This window comes from Anser brachyrhynchus (assembly GCF_964034855.1).
Source record: "Anser brachyrhynchus genome assembly, chromosome: 5".
Classification (NCBI taxonomy): Eukaryota; Metazoa; Chordata; class Aves; order Anseriformes; family Anatidae; genus Anser; species Anser brachyrhynchus.
In genome coordinates, this window is record NC_137699.1 from 43,357,486 (window position 1) to 43,376,635 (window position 19,150).

Genomic DNA, 19,150 nt, shown 5'->3' on the forward strand with positions numbered 1-19,150 from the left:
CTGTACACCTCAGAGAGAACAAAAGCTACTGTACTGCTGTATATTGTTAGTGGTATTGCTGCCATGCTACTGTTATGCTGGAGCTTATTCTACATCGTGTAGCATAGATGTTCTCTACTTATATTACAGCACTAGAAATAGTGTAAACTACATTATTTTTCACCCAAAAGTATACAAAAAAGCTGTACTGCACACCACCTTTTCAGACCTTTAACAGGTCTGATCTACACGGACAATGATGTAAAGAAAAAGGCACTAGAAACACTCCACATCAGATATCATTATAGGAAAAACACAAATGTACATGCATTGTATAGGCCTCATTGCCACACGTTAACCTACGCTTGAACCTAAAGGGAAGCCATTGAGCCATTTACAACCTAATTTAGGAAAAAAAATCTTTCTGTGATAGGATCTTCCCAAATTCCCCTATACCAGCCTTTGAACAACCCTTTAATCTCGCTGAGTACATCAAGGACTTTGATAATCTACGTGTTTTCCCCGTTGTCTCCCACCTCTTTGTACAGACACTGTTCTACCTGCTTCCCCATAGCGTCTCTGTTACTGCTTCAGCAGAACTCAGTTCATCAGCTTCTGACCTTTTTCAGACCTGCAGGACACAACTTTAAAACACTGCTTCATCTGAAAGAGCTCGCCACCATTCAATACATAAATTTTGCTATTCAAGGTACACCTGTGTGACGCTTCTAGGAGGTAATAAAACTTTACACTAGGAAGAATTTATACAGATAACTGAAGTGGCTCATCTATCCTTTTAGAAATTTAACCTGAACTGCTCCTTTTGCAAATAATTTCAGTACCTCTCATCTTTCAAATGTACTTTTTCCTCCTGTAAGCAGTAAGACCACTGCTAATACTGAGGGCATCTCAAATGGGCCTGTTGAACTAAGATTTTGTAAAATTTGAGAAAAATGAAAAAACAAGAGATACAATGACAATGTAAAATGAACAAATGAATCAAAGACTTTGTTTTGTTTAACAGTTCTAGCAATGAAGTTGCACAGTAAGCATACTCTGTACCATGTGGCTGCCAAGGGCTATTTTCTTTGCTGAGATTTAACAGAGTAGACAATCTTGAACGTGGTTTTGACTTTCACAAAACTGAACTTGTAGAAGAAGAATCAAGCTTTACTGTGTCCAGATAAACAGCAAAGCAATTCTTCCCATCTTGAATTATAAAGTACAAGAACAGTCTTCAGGGAAAAGACTCCCAGTGGAATAGTTTGTAGAGTTTTAGGGAGAGGGCATTACTTATCAACAGTACTAACATTTAGTCTGAGAATATACTTATCCGGCCATTAAGGCAGATCTAAGGCAGCCATAAACACTGGAATACTGTCTTCTGGCCAAGCTGAACAGAAATCAGCTCCACAAAGAAATGATATCAGGAGCACTACAAAACAGGTTCCATGTGCTTGAGATAATAACAACATGAAGTTGTTCCACCCTACACAAAGTAAGCTCTTACCAGTAACTGATAACGTAAAATACTACGAGAAGAACATTCTTTGTGTTAGCACTTACGCTGAAAATCCAGGAAAAACTGGTGGACGGATCACTTCTACTGATAATCTCTTGGTAGAAGGATCCATCAAGGTATAAGGAGAGTGAACAGAAGAGTCCTAAATACCATCCTAAATACCCACTTTTTCTCAGTGGTACTAGGTGGGACACCACGCAATGGAGCACAGTAGATGCATATAGCTGAGAAGTTCATCTCATAATCAAAGCTATGGCCTGCAAATCTGCCACCGCGCCAGAGCCATGTCTGCTTATGTGTCTGTTACAGCAGCCATACTTGTCCTACTCCAGGGCACTCAGATTTACTCTAAAAGTCTGCAACACTTTCAACAGGAACAGTGGTGAGCATTCCCATGTTAGTAAGTTGTATTTGGCAAGCAGCTCCTGGTAGCCTGCCACCTGGAACTGCACCGCGGTGGAAGAGTAGGCTTTGTGCCTGAAAAGGCCCAAACCCTGGAGGCCTCGTCTCTGCTGTGACTTTTATAGACTTGCTTTTCCTGTGCTGCTATATTTTCCAAGGATCCTAGAGAGATCAAAGCTCTGCATATAAAACCCACAACTGTCTCTGCAATGCCAGGTCCTGAACAAAAAAAACTTGTCAGTAATATAGCAATGACCCTAGAAAAGACAATTTATTCAGTAAAGATCGAAGGTACTCAGTATTCTGCTTCCAGCTTTTGGTACAGTTACTCTGCAAATGTATCAAATCTGTTTGCACAGATTACCTTAGTTCTGAAGATGTTAGTAGCAGGGCAAATGAGTTCTCCACTACCCGTTCAGGGTCTAATTTGTGTAACACATTTATACAATACAAAGTTGACTAGTAGGAAGGCAAACTTGAAAGTCTGAAAAAGCTTCACAACAATTTTACTATTGTTGTTGTTTTTAAATCCCAAATAGTAGCCATAAATGAACAGCTAAGAACCCTCAGGAACTGTTAGCCAACATGAGCATGAGAAGTGCTCATGTTCTGTAATGTATTTCCCCCATGCAAACAGCCTTGCACCTGCAACTTTTTCACTAAGCAACAGTTGGGTAACAACCTGCACGTTAATACAAGCTTATCCATGGCAGCAAGAAACTCTACAGGTTTATCTATCTTGTTCTTCACAAGCCAATTCATCCTTAGCTGAACCCTACTGTTGAAGTTATACTAGAACAGAACCTGAATGATCTTCACATGGTCTCAAATCACTTCATTGGCTCTTAAAACACATTAATTGGCATAAATGTTTTCCAGCCAGCTCCTCCCTTCAAAGATTAAATCTGTACTATCTAATAACATTTATTAATTCTGGGACATGAGCAAACATCTGCACACCAGTAGGAGTTTAAGTACACATCTTAGATTGTCCAGATTGTTCATGTTTGGCAATCTGCAGTAGATCAACTACAATGAAGTGAAATGGCATGAGTTGACACGGTGCCAGTCGCATTTTACATCATAACCTGAGAAAATAGGTGAAGACGGCATTTCAACTGGTCTACGAGACCCACCATAGCCTAATATACCTGCTCACAGAAAGGCTTTCAGTTACAGGTATGTTTCCAAAGAAGATAGTAACATTTACATTACATGCACTTCACAGATCGAAGTTTTTCCACATGCCTGTACATCACAGACACTGCAATAGTAGTATTTTATTTATTTATATATACATACACACTTTTCTATGTAGAAAACTGCTGCAGTTGCAAGGACTGTTGATAGAAAGCGGTGCTTATGCAGGTCATTCAGGTATTTAAAAACAAAAAACTTCTCTAGTAAATTATGTGTCAAACTGTGAAACACGAACTCAATTTTGCACTAGCCCAAAGAGTGCACATCACCTCATACATGCTTACTTCTGTTCAAATGCTTTATTTTGACATTCATGCTAAGATACATTTTAGTCACACTGCTGTTGACAATATATGCTAGTGAGCTGCTGCCCAGTAATTTCTCCTTTCCCAGTATGAGCAGTATACTAGAAACGTACTGTAGAAGTGTGGCACCTCAAGTGTTAGAGAGGAAAAAAATAGTCATCCATTTCATGTCAAATGTAGTGTACAAAATAAAGCAAAGAGGAATTACTTCAGCAAAGCCACATTCCTAGTTGTATTTCTGCTGTGACAGATCAGTGTTTAGGCTACGTAGATAGAGAATGACAGCTTGCACCTGAACAGAAATAGCATGAACTGGAACATTATTAGAACAAAGCGGGTGTACAGTTATAAAGCTTTATGTGCTCTTGTACAAACACCACCCACAATGTTGATTAAAGTCCAGAAGAAGAGGCACTGAAGAATTCTCACATTCCAATGCAAAACACAAAGGGTACAGCTCTGTTAATGTCTGTAAACAGTCTTCAAAGCACCAAGTCTGAAGGATTTCTCCTTCCTATCCCAGGTTAAAGCAATTTTTCTGGAGGTTTGCCATGCATTGTGGGAGGGAGCAAGGGATGCAGCAACAAGCTGGATTTAAAAGATCCCCAGCTGGAAGCACAAATACAGAGAGTGATGTTTAAAACTGTCAGTCCCCTGGAGAGAAGCAGGAAACTCTCTTTATGACCCCCAGAGTATTTGTTTTTCCAACAGTTTCCCAGCTCAGCTTGAGATTCTCAAGGGCAGCAACAAAAAAAGTTTTCACTTTGCTCAAATTAGTTTTGACTGGTCCCCGGGTTCCCAAGGTGATAATTTAACACCTCATTAACAAGTGCATTATTGGAGGAAATTCAAATGAACCGATTTTAATGCTAATTGAATGTTTCAACCTCAGCCTGCACAAGGAGTATTTATTCCCCTTTCAAGTAGAACAGCAGCCACTGCTTCTATTTGCACATCTACTGCTAGCAACGACAAAGGACAAACTTCATTTACAAATATACTGTAAACCATGTAAAATTCTATACCAAGTAGTATAGTGTCAGCTATTCCTTCATTACTGTTTACATTTTATATTTGCATATACTTATGGCTGATCTTCAGAAGGAAAAGAGGCTTATTTATTTATTTATTTTCACAGAATATCTGACTTGAGGAAACCTACTGATGAGGCAGCTGAGTTAACTATAGAGGTCATATGTTCACTTGAGGGCCTGATTAACCACACAGAGGTTAAAACACTAATTGCAGTCTCTTCTCCCCTAGAACTTACACAGACCAGGCTTAGTTCTGTTCCCAAGATGCTTCTCCCAGTGCATATTAACAGTGTAACAATGACCCAGACTTCTGAACTGGTGAGTTATGCTCGGTTCTCTGCAAACACAGCTATGGATCCTTATTCCTATTGGCTATAATTTATCTACCTCTTCTGATTTAACTCACTCAAGTTTGTTCCATACAGCAATGGCAAGATTAGAAACCAACTTTTTTTTTTTAAACTTATAACTGACCAGATGTACTACAAGCTTTTCATATCTGAGGTGCTAAGATGTCAAATCCCTATCCAGCTATGTGCAGTTAACTGCCTAGCCTTCAAAAATCAATTGTTTCTGCCAGTTTAGCAGCTGGGATGAACATGCAACTTCCACCTCCACTGCCTGCAACATTAGAGCCATGCAGGATAATAAACCTTACTTTCTATACAGTGCTGCAGCCAATGTTCAAACAAATTTGAAGCATCATCTTGTGCAAGGTCTCTCCACTACTAATTCTATACATGCTATTTTAGTATTGCACGGATTGAGTGTGGGATATTTGCCTCCTGAAAATGAGACAGTCAACAGTAAGCTTGTTGGAAGCATCGATGTACATATTTACTATTACTAAGTTAATGCCCATGGACATGGAATGAAGTAGATCCCCTCTTTTACAAGCAATAAACTGAGGCAGCTTTAGTTCAAACTTAAAGCACTCCTAGATTTAATGCTCACCTTCATTTTTTAATACACATGAGAGCAAACTAAGTTTCATCTCTGAAGGAGGTTAACCAGTCCCTAGACCGGTTTCATCTTGCATGTTTTGATTTGCCCATGTCTCAGTCTGGTTACTTTATGATTTTTTCCCATTTGCCCCCAGCAATGTTATCAGGGCAACAAACGAGCTGGGTCCTGAACACCAACAATACAAGCAGAACCCCAGTTGCACAGGAGATACTGCTAGCTCTTACACAAGTGGCAGAATGGAGCCGACCAGACTGCCTGTCCTACTGAGTTTGTAACAGTGAAAAATCCAGCTTTCAACTCAAATCAAACAACTGAGGCTGAAAAATTCATCAAGGCAAATTAAGTACTTAATATCATAAAACCTAACAATGTCTAATTTATCAGGACAAGCATCGAGCTGGGTCACTTTCCCCACAGTCAATTTAAATAACCCAAACAGCACATGAATGGTAACAATCAAGCAGCCCTCCGCTACGCATTTCCAGAGCCCCATTCCAGGAATCAATTTTGTCATCCTTGCGTATACTGACTGTGACCCCAAAAAAGCTGCTTATTAAGTCTTTTTTTAATTGCTATTATTGTTAAGAAAGCTCATTCATCTATAAAACCATCTACAGTTCATTCATCTTTGTGACTGAAAACAGAGAAAGAGAAGCATTCACAGAACTGCTGACAAGCTTCTGCAACACTTGCCTGTCTATAGTTCAGCTATATTGACTTTGAAGTGGAGAACCAGCTCAAAAAATTCACTCTTGTTGAAAGAATAGCAGAACAGCTGACGTTGGCAGGGACCTCTGAAGATCATCTAGTCCAACCCCCCTGCCGAGCAGGATCACCCAGAGCACATTACTCAGGATGGCATCCAGGGCAGGTTTTGAATATCTCGAAAGAAGGAGACTTCACAACCTCTTTGGGCAACCTGTTCCAGTGTCACCCTCACAGTAAAGAAGTGCCCTCAAAGAAGTTTTCTCCATCTCTTCTCTTCACCCTAGTCTACTATATATCAAAGCCAAACGTGATGATATGTGAAATATCCGTGTATATTGTCACTGGAGAGTTCCCTGAAGACATGCTGTGTGCCCAAGACGTTCACCACACTCGAGGACGGTTCTGCTGAAGAAGTTCTCAAAGTGATCACAAATCAAGTATGCTTTGTTCAAGACCGTACAATGGTCTTCAAGCCAAGTAAGTGTAAGAGAACTAACGCCAAGCAGACAGGAGAAATATATAACATTGATCTAATAGTGTAGAGGACTTTCAGAAGCAGTACTGAAAGTATCATTACCAAGAACCCATGACATGGCTCTGCCATCACTTCAGCTGTTGAATTGTTTTTTGTAGTCTGGATGAAGGGGCAAGCAATATACTTGTATTCATGTATAAATATGTTCCCATATCTGTCTTCAGAGAGACTGAGGTTTGCTAGTCACTTACATGCATCAACAGTACTTAGAATTACCAGAGCAGTTTGAACAGAAATCAAGACACAAGAGGCCACTGTCCCAATCCAGATGGCACTCTGGCATGCTATCAGTCCTACGTTCTCTGAGAACAGCCACTTGGCTTTTCATAGCATCTGTATTTTGTCTGTGCTGCCTCTTACAAATGCCTTACTTAGTCACTGGCAGCTTGCTAGAAAGATCTGAAAGTAGATATTTTTCTTTTATAGTTATGTAAAGTTTTAATAACTACAGTGCTTTACACTGTAAGCTCAGAGCCTCCACATATTTCACTAGATTCAGAAATAGTGTAAAATAAAGAATATTATTGCAAATTAATAAATAAATCTTTTGTCCTCAAACTAATTACTTATTCCTCATCTACAGACCATCTCAATCTGATACCACAATTTCCAAAGGCTTGATGTCATGGAGAAAGGTTACTTTTATGAGTAGTATGTGGTGAAAAGAAACAGGTAGACAAAGTAGCCACAAGGACTGTTTTCAAGCAAATATTCCTGAGGTCATTAAAAGAGTTAGCTGTGAATCAACGCAGGGTTGGAAGCTAGCTAACAGTCTACTGTTCTGATTCCAGCTCCAACTCCTGTGCCATTGGAAAATCATTGTCCTTTCTTAGTTTACCTTGATCCATTAGTTCAGCTTGACTAATTCCAAAGCAGTAAATTTTTTGTAATACTTGGTTGATTCAGAGCTGCTTACCAGTGACCCAGCTTAACACTATTTCTCTGCTTGTTTGCCTTCCACATTTAACACCTCTCACCAGCACTACTCTACTTTAGACTTACTTGTGATCAAACAGATTGCAGACAGCAGTCCTTCAAAGCCCCACTCCATAATTCCACAGAATCAAGAGATGTTTTTCAGCCAAAGCTCTTAAACAAGGAAGAGATTTTGTCATGCTGTCGCTAAGCAGCTGTTCAATTCACACAATTACACTTCTTCAGATGAAGTAGGCTGAAAATGCCTATGAAGTATTACTATCTTTAAAGTCTCTAAGAAATTAAAAAAAAACATCACTGGGAAACAGAACAGCACAAAAAAAGGAACAGAAAAACACTTTCAGGCAGGGATCATCCTAGGAGGTGCCTAGATTACCTGAAGGCTGAGTTAGATAATGAAGACAGACCATAAGACTTTTCATGATAGCTGTAGCTGAGAAACCCTGAGTATGAGTAGATGGGACTTTGGCTTCCCATTTTGGCTTTCTTGTGGAAAAAAAACAATAAAATTCACACACATGTGAAATAGAGGCTTCCTTGAAATGACACAGCTTTCAAACACTAAAACCACTTTTTTTTTTTCCCAATAGAAAGTGGCTAGGACTTCTGATACTCCTTAGCACCAAACTAGTATATAGGTTGACATGCATATTGAGAACATGACAACAACAAGAAAAAGACCTTTTGAGTTTAAGGCATTTTTTGCCAGATTGGTTCCGGATCTAGTTCTGGTTTCAGCTCAAACGGATTTTGATGGCAGAACAGCAGGAGAAAAGCCTACAGTGGAAGTTGCTTCCATTCTCACAGCTTGAATGAGCATTACATTGTAGCCTCAGAAAGGGGCAAAAATGCCTTAGTTTGTAACTGGTTTCTGTTTGGAATATTCACATTCCTTGCTTCCCACTTCATTAAGCAAAACAGATATTGGAAGAAACCCAAAACAAGCAATGCTTGAGTAGACCACAAACTCTTGGCAAATCTTTAGCTAGAAAGAGCTCTGTCATTTGTAAGAAGATGGCAAGTCCCAGCTCTTTGGCATAATTTCTCATGTAGTTTGAAGCTTGGTTAATATCTGTTCTGAAGGCACTACTGGGGACAACTCTTGGCAGGTACAGGTAACTCACACATCAACTAAATGGTGGCACAGATACAAGCTGCTGCCTGGTTGTACTTGCCTCATGAATGACTTCTCTATTGAGCAACCACCAACACCTATTGCTGGCACTAAGCCTCTTCTCAGATAATGTAAGCAAATGAAATGAAACCTGTTATAACAGAAGAGTTCTTAATTATTTGTGCAAACTTTTTCACTGTTGGAGTTATCTGTCAGGTTAGTTGGTCAGGTGACCCATGTTCAAAAGCAAATACAGTTCTTCAGTATACACCACCACCTCGTGGCCAGATGCCTGAAACTCCTATAATTGAATATATTAAGGCACTTGAATTCTAAAAGCATCTGAAACAAAAAAAACATGGAGAAATCCTCGGCAAACTACTGACTTTGAAACTCAAGACCTACACAGATCTCCCCTTTCTTATTTCCATCCCGAGAAAGTAAAACTGAATCAAGAAATCTGAATGTGCCTTCCCCAGTATACTGTCTACCGATCTTGAAAACTGCCTATAGCTCAAGTGAAAAGCAGTTTCAAAAACATCCTCATATTTACTTTAACCAATGTGCAAGCATCAAGTTATACTAGAAATGAAAATCAAAACCATCGCCCCCTACAGTAACTAAGACTGTGAAATACACAACAAAATACTCTGAAAGCAATCTAAAAGGATAGGCAAATAACAAAGGACAGAAGAATAGGAAGAGCAAGAGGGAGGCCTAGAAAAGCTAGACAGAACAAAAAAATCAATTCAAGACAATACTGTCTCGTGTTAACACTAAGATGACTTACCTTTAAATGTTAGTTCTTTATACCTTTATTAGGTTGATCTGCCAAGCAAGATCTTAAATTGTTTTGTCGCTCCGAAGACTCAAAGTCTACGTGAACTAACAGATAATTATGAACGTGTACACTGAATGAGTTATCTGTCAAAGTGAGGTAGGGGTTCTGTTTGGTGTCCCCTTTCCACATGCTTAGTGTTTGAAAGACTCACCAAAAGTTGTACCATCTTCACCCATAATGCACTTCATGGAGGTGATGATTTGCTCCACAACAGGAGGTGACAATGATGTTGCATACACAGCACTGTGAGAGTACGTCCTGAGGTAATCAATCAGCTCCTAGTAAAACACAAGAGGCCATCAGACATTGCTTTCCCAGCATGCAAGAGAAATGTTTTAACCACACAGTGAAGTGGGCCACTAGTACAACGAACCTCTTCCAGAACATCCTAGAAGAGAACAGGTAGCTCAAGGATTTATTTTATATTATAAGTAATAAACGGCTGAAGCGCAGACAGTAGTGACATGACAACCCATAATTATGTCACAGGGCAAGAATATCCATTGATCAAAGACAAATGACTACGACAGACTTGTTGAGCTAACAATACCAGAATTAGATTGCAAGAAGGTGTTCGCATTACTCAAGCTGTGTGCAAGGCCATGTTTCAAGAGTGTTTATTGTAACAGTGGGAATATAAAACAAGTGAAATAGTAGGGAGCAGGATCTATGAGTACTTATGTATCATGCTCAATATAATTGTTTCCCCACAAAAGTCACCAAACAGGGCACAGGTCACAAAATACTTTCTCCTATTTACCAGCACAATATAAATTACATCTGCTGCTTTATTTAAGAGTGCAGGAACCTCAGACTACCACTCCTGCACTTCCCAGATAAATGTACCTTCTAGATTTGTTGGAGGATAAACACATGTCATATGGGAACAAAGTACAAACATACCATAGATCTAGGCTGCTTGTTGTTTAACTGTAACAAAACCCTCTATAATAGCTAGACCACTCCAGTAAAATACCATAAAGAACAGTACAAATGCCAGGACAGATTCTGCTGTCATAAAATTAATAAGATCACCCTGTTGATAGCATAAACTCTGAACGTATTATAAAAACATGGAAGTGCTCAATTTTATATTGCTGTCTGCATGGAATCAGAGTTAAATAAAAGTAAGTTGTAAAGTGGTTTTGAAATAAACCAGGTAGGCAGATTTAAGGCCTCTTATTTCTGAAGCTCTCTCTTAAACACAGTTCCTAAAATACAGCCACGAAGGACTCCTGGCTGCTCCACCTTACGCCAAGGGAGTTAATCCCACTGGCTCACTGCCTTGGAAAAAGAATAATATGGTGCTTTGTTCTGGGGAAGATGTCAGAGTCATTTTTGTCCAACTGCAGTAAACTATTAAAGAGGAGCATCTGCAAGTCCCATATCCATTTGGATGAAGTAATTGTCACTAAGGAATCTAAGGAATTATTGTCCTGAAAGGGAAATGGTAGAGGATATAAGAAATGGCAAGGATATAAGGAAGGGGACACATGTAACTGTCTACACCACCCCTCCCAAAAGGAAGAGTTTGACAACTGGCAACACTTTCTAGCAGAACATTACTACAGAGAAGGCTCAAAAAAAAAGTGTCTTTTTCAAAGGAAAACTGTTCAAGTCCAGAGGGAATCAAATCCACCAGGCTAAGCTAAGAAGGGGATTTTCCACCAGATGAGCTAGAGAACTTTAGTTTTTGGCATTCTTCCTGCTACTCTCATTAGAAGTAACGTTGAGAAATCCCTGCTTCCTGGCTCCTAACACTTCCTAAAAAGATTTTACACCCCGACTGTACATTCTGCAAACTGAGCTCATCACTGACCACGTGGGATCTATAAAATGGAGGTATTTTATTAGACTAGGCTCTTCCGCATTGCAGTCTTTCACCGTACTAGACAGCATGTAAAATTATGAAGCAAATGGATGATCAGGGCAACTTGAGAAACAAATCAATGTTGAAATGCTTAGTGAAGCAATCCACCATCAGCCTGAAACAGCCATGACGTTTCCAGCATTTTACCTTCTTGCCCCCAATGTATCCTCCAGCAGCTCCAAAGCTTTTGGTGAATGTTCCCATCATAACATCCACATCTTCAGGATTAAGTCCAAAATACTCCACTACACCCCGGCCACTGGGACCCAGGGCACCTATACTGTGAGCCTCATCAAGGTACAGATAGGATTTGTACTTCTTCTTAAGGGCAATCACTTCAGGTAAACGGACAATGGATCCCTCCATACTGTTGAGAAACAGAAATTTAAGTTGATTTAATGGTTGGGACCTCTTTCTAGAGCCCCAAATCACTAAACTTGCATTTTTTCCCCACTCTCATTAACTGTGATCACATAAGAATGGCTATACATGTTTATATTCTGCAGAGAAATGAAAAATACATCCTCTTTGCACCTAGTGCCCAGGTAACTATATTCTACTTGTTTAACTTATCTGGGATGTTGACATACTGAATAAATAGTAGCAGCAACAGTAAGTTAGAGGCAAAGGAATGTGTTCAGTGATTATTTTACAAAGATAACCTTTTTACTTCCACCCTCATGTCAGTATTCTGATCTGCCATCTTATTTACCTATTGTTTTTAGATCTAAGAGCTGACTAGGCTTTCAAAAACAACACTCCAAAACACCCCATTTTGTGCTGAAAGTCACCATGATTTAAACGCTTAACACAACTAAACCTACTACATACTCCTACTCACTCAGAAAAAAAATATTCTATTTGCGTAATTCCATGCACTAGCATCATCTAGTGAGCACAGAAATAATGGAATAGACAAGCGAATTAAGACCTCAGCTCTGATATAAATAATCAATTTAGATCACTGATATAAATAATCAATTTAGATCAGCTTCTACAGTCTGATCAAGATGTGGGCAACACTGTGACAACACCACGTGCAGCTACAATACTAGCAACACAACATCCAGGATGTGAAATATACGTACCTCAGTTTAAATCTCACATATGAGATTCATGAAATAACTATATAAGTGGTTAACATCGTTTGATTTGACAAATTTGACAACGGAACACAAATACTAAGCAGCTAGATCCCCTGTGCAGGGTCTTAGGAATATAAAGAATAGTTTGTACCTGTATATTCCTTCCACCAAGATAAGGATTTTTTTCCAGGGCCTCCGTGTACGAGGTTGCCCATGCACAATAGCATCTTTGAGCAGCTTCTCCAGGCTTTGCATATCTGCACCAGAAATTACTGTTAAATGGTACCAAAACAGCTACTGGCTTGAACTTTGACAACGGCTAAAGACAGCAATACCACAGAAACACATAAATTGGTCCAGTGGGGAGGATGGTCCATACATAAGTCAATAAGCATGAACTTCATCTAGCTGCGGGCCTATAGGTGAGATTAAAGGGAATGGGTGACTATGAACTGCAAAGAAGAATTTGACCATCCCAACTTAAAAGTACAAAGCAGCAAGTGAGGGGAGGGGTGAGAGGAAAAAAGGAAAAAAAGGCATTTAGTTGTTAGGAAGAGAGAAAGCAATTTATGGAGCAAGAGTGTCCTTGTGGATAGAAATAAGTCGAAGAACAACAAGTTCAAGGATAATCAAAGAAAGATAAATAGAAGATCGACCAAAGTGCAGAACAAGGAAAGCAAGTGTACTTCTACGTCACTTCTGTTTAGAAGCTGAAGAGACTACACATGTGGAACAGGAAGCTACTAAAAACAAACAGAAAGGGAGAAAAAAGGAAGAGCCAGGGTGGGGATGATGACAATGCTGCGCATATCAGAAACTAGACAGAAGGTGCTGTTAGTTGCCATGTAATCTGAAACCTTATTAACCTCAGATAAAAACACTTCATATAATCCAAGGAGACCTAACAGAGTAATGTGAGCAAATACATACACCTGAAATCAATCCTGGAAAGGACGTGGTTAGGGGAAGTACTGAGGAAGGAATGGAGATGGGAGTAATCCAAGCACAGTAGTTAAAATGTTGAGTAATAGATAGAAACACTAGGAGATGAAAAAGAGCACAAGCAATCATGAAAAGATGATTGGTAAACTAGAGCAGGTGTAGCAGCAAGAGCAGCTTATGAACTAGAACTAGACTAGAAATTCGAAAAATAGTTCAAGTTACTGTTGGAAGATAGTGTTCAGGGAAAGATGAAGATGAAGTCAACTGTCTCCAACATCTCTCTCAAAGAAGAAAGGATGAAAGAAAGGATGAGTTTAGTGCAGTTACGGAGAACACTAGAAGAAAATACTTCTGCTCTAATCTCTCAAAGAAGGGAGGTCTGAGAACTAGGTCTGACCTTAATAAACAGGACAAACTACAGAACAAGGTAAGAAAAAAATGAAAATTTCTAAAAACTCTATGAATGAAGCCAATAACATCTCAGCAAAATGAAATTAATTAAAGCAGGATAGAATGTAACAGGAGTAGTACTGAGAACACATGCAGTTTATTGCTTGCATTTTGCCTTCTGATTCTGATGCGTTACTCCATTCTCTTCCAAAGATCCACACCATCTATAAAGCTTCTAAAATATCCCATTATCTCACCATTACTAGTTTGTACCCTATGCCCACAGACTATCTATCCCTCCATATAATACCGGAGCCTCTAAATCCCTCACAGAATGCATTTGTCACAGGTATTCTCTAAATTGCTGGAACTGGACACGACATTCAGAAGTATGCTTACACAAATGCAGAAGCGGAACGCAAAGTTTTTATGATCTTACCCAGCAATTAAGCAATGCTGCAATCAAGGCTAATGATAAACCAAAAAAAATATCAAACATTACCAGTACACTCTACACTTTAAGGAAAAGTCTTCAAACAACAGAGAACAAGAAAAACACAAAAGAAACAAGAAAAACAGTAGAAGATTCACTATCAGGTAGGACAATGAAAAAAAGAATTACAGAAACCCAAGCTTTGCTATCTCTACCAGAGGTTTCAAAGCAAGTCATCATGATCTCAGAGAATGATAATATTAAAAGAGAAGCTAAAGAATGAAGGTAGTGGCTTTATGAATTAAGGAGAAGCCAGTACTTCTTTCACTGAGAAAAGAAAGAAAATTATTTTTAAATCTGAGAATTATTCTAAATCTCTCCTTTGGAGGAGGCTGAAACTAGCAAAACGACAACTTTAAGTATTTGTTTCCAAAATACACAAAACAAGTAATCCAGTTATATTAATCTATGCTTCACGTCCTGAAACACCCTTTGTAATTACATTGTACGAACACATAGCTCTCAAGCTTAGCATTTGTATTCTTAACGTTTTATCCTTTGGTTAAAAACTTTGTTTCCCAAATTGTAATTTAGACCACTACAAGACCACATTACTATGACTTCGACTGTTAAGATTAGTGTAACTGTGCTGAGCTATCAAAGTAACAAGAAGCCATGTTAGAACACTACTGCCCCTAAACTGCCGAAGGACAAAATGTTCCTTTTCACATGCAGAGATGTAAGGCAGCACAGCTTCATGATAAAAGTGATACTAGTTGAGACTGAATATATGAGGGATTTCCAATCCACCATGATTAAACAGTAAGTAGCAGCAGTCTTCTGACCTTTCAGGTAACCAGCAATTGATTTCCTTGCATGAAATTTGATTTCCAACTATTAGAAGATAAGACGGATCTGACCCATTGCCCCTGCAGAAAGGCAGAGTCCACCATTTTATACTTACTGTTGTGCTTAAAGATTCTAATCGTTGCTCCTGACAGTCTTGCTCCAAGCACTAGTGATGCATGATTCAGTTCATCACTCAAAATTAGACAGCCCTGAATTAGAAGGAGAAAAAGGAAGATATTAGAAAGGTTATGTTTTGTAGTCAAGCATACAACACCATTCAGATCTTAACTGCACATAAATCATTTAAGAACAAAAAAAACCAAAAGAACTCCAACATAAATGTAGCTGGTTCAGGCAAGACTGGCAAAGAAACAATTTGCAGCCTTAGTATGGCAAATGAAAATACACTGTTATTACTTAAAGAATTTCTTAAATTTCACTATCCAGAAAACCTGCAGCTGAGCATGCCTGAATGCTTTATGATGACTATTAGCACTCATCTTCCTACAAAGCCAGGTAAAACAGAGCATAGCAGCTTGCCACAGTTCACTTGGCAAGTCTACAGAGGTGCTAAGAAATAAAATCCAGGGCATTGAGTTCCTATATTAATGACTTTATCACTAAGCTGCACTGTTTCTTACATTCAAAGGTAATCACTGACTAAACCTGTGTTCAGAGTGGTTACAAAAAGCCTAATTTTCTTTAATGACCAGAATTATCGAGTGCTTTGTAGACTGAGGTAACGTGCAAGAGACAGTAACAGGAAAGCAAAAGTAAAGAGAAATTCCAAAGTTTTCTGAAGCCCTTAACCATTACATTTATTATTTTTCCAAAAAAGGGAATATATTTTCTTGAAAAGATACCTTAATTGGACATGACTGTTTTGAGAGCAGCAACAATTACACATCAATAGCTGATACAATGCCTACAATTACAGCTAATCAATGCCTACAGTTACGAAATGTGGTAGCACAGACAATAGGAGTATTTTCTCCACAATAAGGGAAATTTTGCACTACAACTGCAATGTATCTAGAAGCATTCTACATTCTTGGAAAACCTGAGACTGGTCTTCCCCATGAATGGCACTAAATCTTAAGTGTTCCAACTACTGTTACAAGAAAGGTTCACCCTGCATATTTTGGAGACTAACAAAAGCAGCATGGAAGTCTCCAACTAGTATTTGCTATTTGGAACAGGACATGAGCATGTATACTATGTCACAGGGTATTGCTGTTAAACACAGCTATAACAGCTGAATAAACCAGTACTAGCATCCTTCTTAAATGGTAAGAAGTAGGAAAAAAATGATAGATTAAAAAAAGATGATGAGATTAATAGTCTAGAAGAGGCTTCTCCATAAGTACCAATATGAGTGGTTGATAGAGAAAGAAGATACAACAAATTGTTGAGTAGCCCTTTATTTGGTCCTCTATATCAGAAGGACATTCAATTAGACCAAAAATAAATAAATAAAACTGAAGCAGAAGTAAAGAATCTAATAATTCATGCTTCTCAAGAAAGAGCAACGTATCAAAGAAATCACTGGTTCGGTACAGCAATAGTAATGTAGATACAGTAATGTATTTAAAACGGAGGAGTGATGCTACCACAATGATAAGGCTTTGGTTTCATTTATCAGCCAACTTACATTTGAGAGAGTAGCTAGGTGACTAACGGTGACTAACACTAATTGGGGATCACACTATAGGTATCAAGAGCAATAAATGCCAGTAAAGATCCCACAAATTGTGTCCTACAAAGCAGAAACGAAAACTTAAGTGAAAGCCACATTTTACCACAAAGTGCTATATAAATGAGTTGTGGAATTCAGACCTGAGCACTTAATTTCAAACTGACTACACACGGAAGTTAATTTGGTTGGTTTCTTAACAACCAAAGTAAGATCCTTCGAGCACCATTGCTTTAACTCCACTATCTAGCCTCTGTCAGTCCAAAGCTATGATGCAGAGCTCTGTGCTAAAGGCAGTACAGTATGCTATTATTAGCTAGTTACTGTAACAAGATTAATGACACTTACTTCAAATTAGGCAAGTTTTGTAGCCTAGCATTCCCTCAGTCTAACGACTTCTGACTATATAATCCTTAAGTCCCACATTACCTGTTGTCCACACTCACCATACTTGGCAGTGACTGTACGAAGCAGCTGACCACTTTGCTGTTTAACAGTGGGTCTCCTGCTGAAGACCACCAGGTGCAGAAAGACCTGGTTTTAGTGATGCTTTAACAGTGCTAAAATACAACTTCCAACATATACCTAGCTGTACCTCTTTTCAACATTTGCTTAGTAGAAGTTACTGTTGACGAGGCACAGTGCACAAAGCCTGGGTGATGCTGATGAAGCTTTTGGATTCTTTTGGTTGACCAGATTAAGGGGGTAGAGTCGAATCCTAGAATTGTCAGGTCATATTTGTTGTTATTAAGAGTGGATTACATAGCAGTGTAAGTCACTTATATAAAGATTCTAAAGAGCAAAAACAGAACTGGTAGTCCAGTAATACAGAACTGGTAGTCCAGTAATACATACACAACTTTATTGCAATGGCTCGTGTTTTAAGCTAATTAGTAAGTTGTAATATAATTGCCCAGATATAATGTAAATAATTAGTTTCAAGTTATATTAGTGCCTGCCAAAGAAACAACTCCTGTCCAAATGATATTGTCATTACTGATTGTATTTTTAATAAGTAATATGTAATAAACCTCCAAGAACTCATGTTCCAAGAAATTTTGTACCCCAAAAATCTATCTAGGACATGCAGAAAAACACGAACAGTTGTGAGATGAGAGCCCAAAAGTTTAATCAAGCACAGGAGTCCCTCGGCTTCACTGAAGACTAACAAAGCATTGAAAAAACAGGCTATGCACACCCAGCCAATCATGTACTGGGTGGTGCCAGAACTCAGGATTTGATTTATGTGAGTTTTTATTTGTAGACAATGAAGAAATCAAAATTGCAGCAAGGAGCAATGTTGGGCAGCCAAACGAAAAAGCATTTAGTGAATGTTCCAAACCATTAAATGGTTCATTTGACAGGAACTCTTTTCTTCCAAAGAGAATATTTTCTGTTTGGAGTATTCACTTGAGTATTAGGGCATTTCTAAGGTTATGAGGCAAAAACTTCTTACTACTTCAAATAAAGTGCGCAAAAACTAAGTAGGCTTATTACTAACACAGTGCAGATTGTTGTATCCATCTTAACATGAAAAGAGCTGGATTATTAAACATGCAAGTTCTGTGCATGAAAACAGCTACAATACATACCTTGGTATTTACTGTTCAGATTCTTTCAGTGATTGTAAAAAACAGTTAAAGTTCAAACGTGACAGCTAAGGAGCTGCGTGAGGTGTCTCAAGGATGTTCCGATAAGCTATTAAAGATATAGTGGGATCCGCATACGCAAAAAGAAAGGTTGACTAACTGTGATAATAGGCAATTTCTGACTTACAACAGAACACACAGACAGTCAGAGGTATGTTCAAGTAGACTTCTAAATCCAAAAGTTCTCACAGAAATTATGTATCATTTTTCTATCCAAGAGAAATCAGGGAAATGTGGGAAGACAAGAAGCAGCAAAAAACAAGTAAAAGACATAAGGATACGTTATTAAAAACATAGCCTTGTGGAGACATTTGACTCCAGAAAAGACTAGATGTGAAACACTGCATTTCTCAGGCATCATATTCAAAATAAATAAATTTAAAAAAAAGTGGCAATCTGGTTTTTCAAACATAATGCCTCTTCTCTCTTGGTATGTTAAATAGACACTGTTGCTTCAGAGTTACAGATAACATGAAGAGTAGGAGGACACTAAAGCTAGTCAAAAAGATAATCACCAGGAGGAAAAGTTGCTGTGAAGAGCAAGTGCAGCAAATTCATAATCTGAAAGTGATTTCAGAAAGGAGAAAAATAAGTGGAATATAGGAAGAAATAATTCACTACACAGGGACAAATAGGTTTGTAATGCTAGGCTAACAGTGAACCACCTTCAAAAAGAAGAAATAGTTCCAGTACTTGT

General features: G+C 38.6%; 1 protein-coding gene across 3 annotated transcripts in view; it reads right to left on the reverse strand.

Moving 5' to 3' along the window:
• The window catches only part of SPTLC2 (serine palmitoyltransferase long chain base subunit 2), a 74,928-nt gene that overhangs the window by 34,297 nt on the left and 21,481 nt on the right, over positions 1-19,150 (reverse strand). For all 3 annotated transcript variants that reach the window (XR_013951471.1, XR_013951472.1, XM_080592795.1), the window contains exons 6-9: positions 15,227-15,320; positions 12,649-12,754; positions 11,560-11,779; positions 9,694-9,820 (exon numbers count right to left, since the gene is read on the reverse strand). Coding sequence is in view for 1 of the 3 variants with exons in the window: in XM_080592795.1 (XP_080448921.1) it covers positions 9,694-9,820; positions 11,560-11,779; positions 12,649-12,754; positions 15,227-15,320 (547 nt within the window). In the remaining 2 variants the exon portion in view is untranslated. The remainder of the gene's footprint in view (positions 1-9,693; positions 9,821-11,559; positions 11,780-12,648; positions 12,755-15,226; positions 15,321-19,150) is intronic.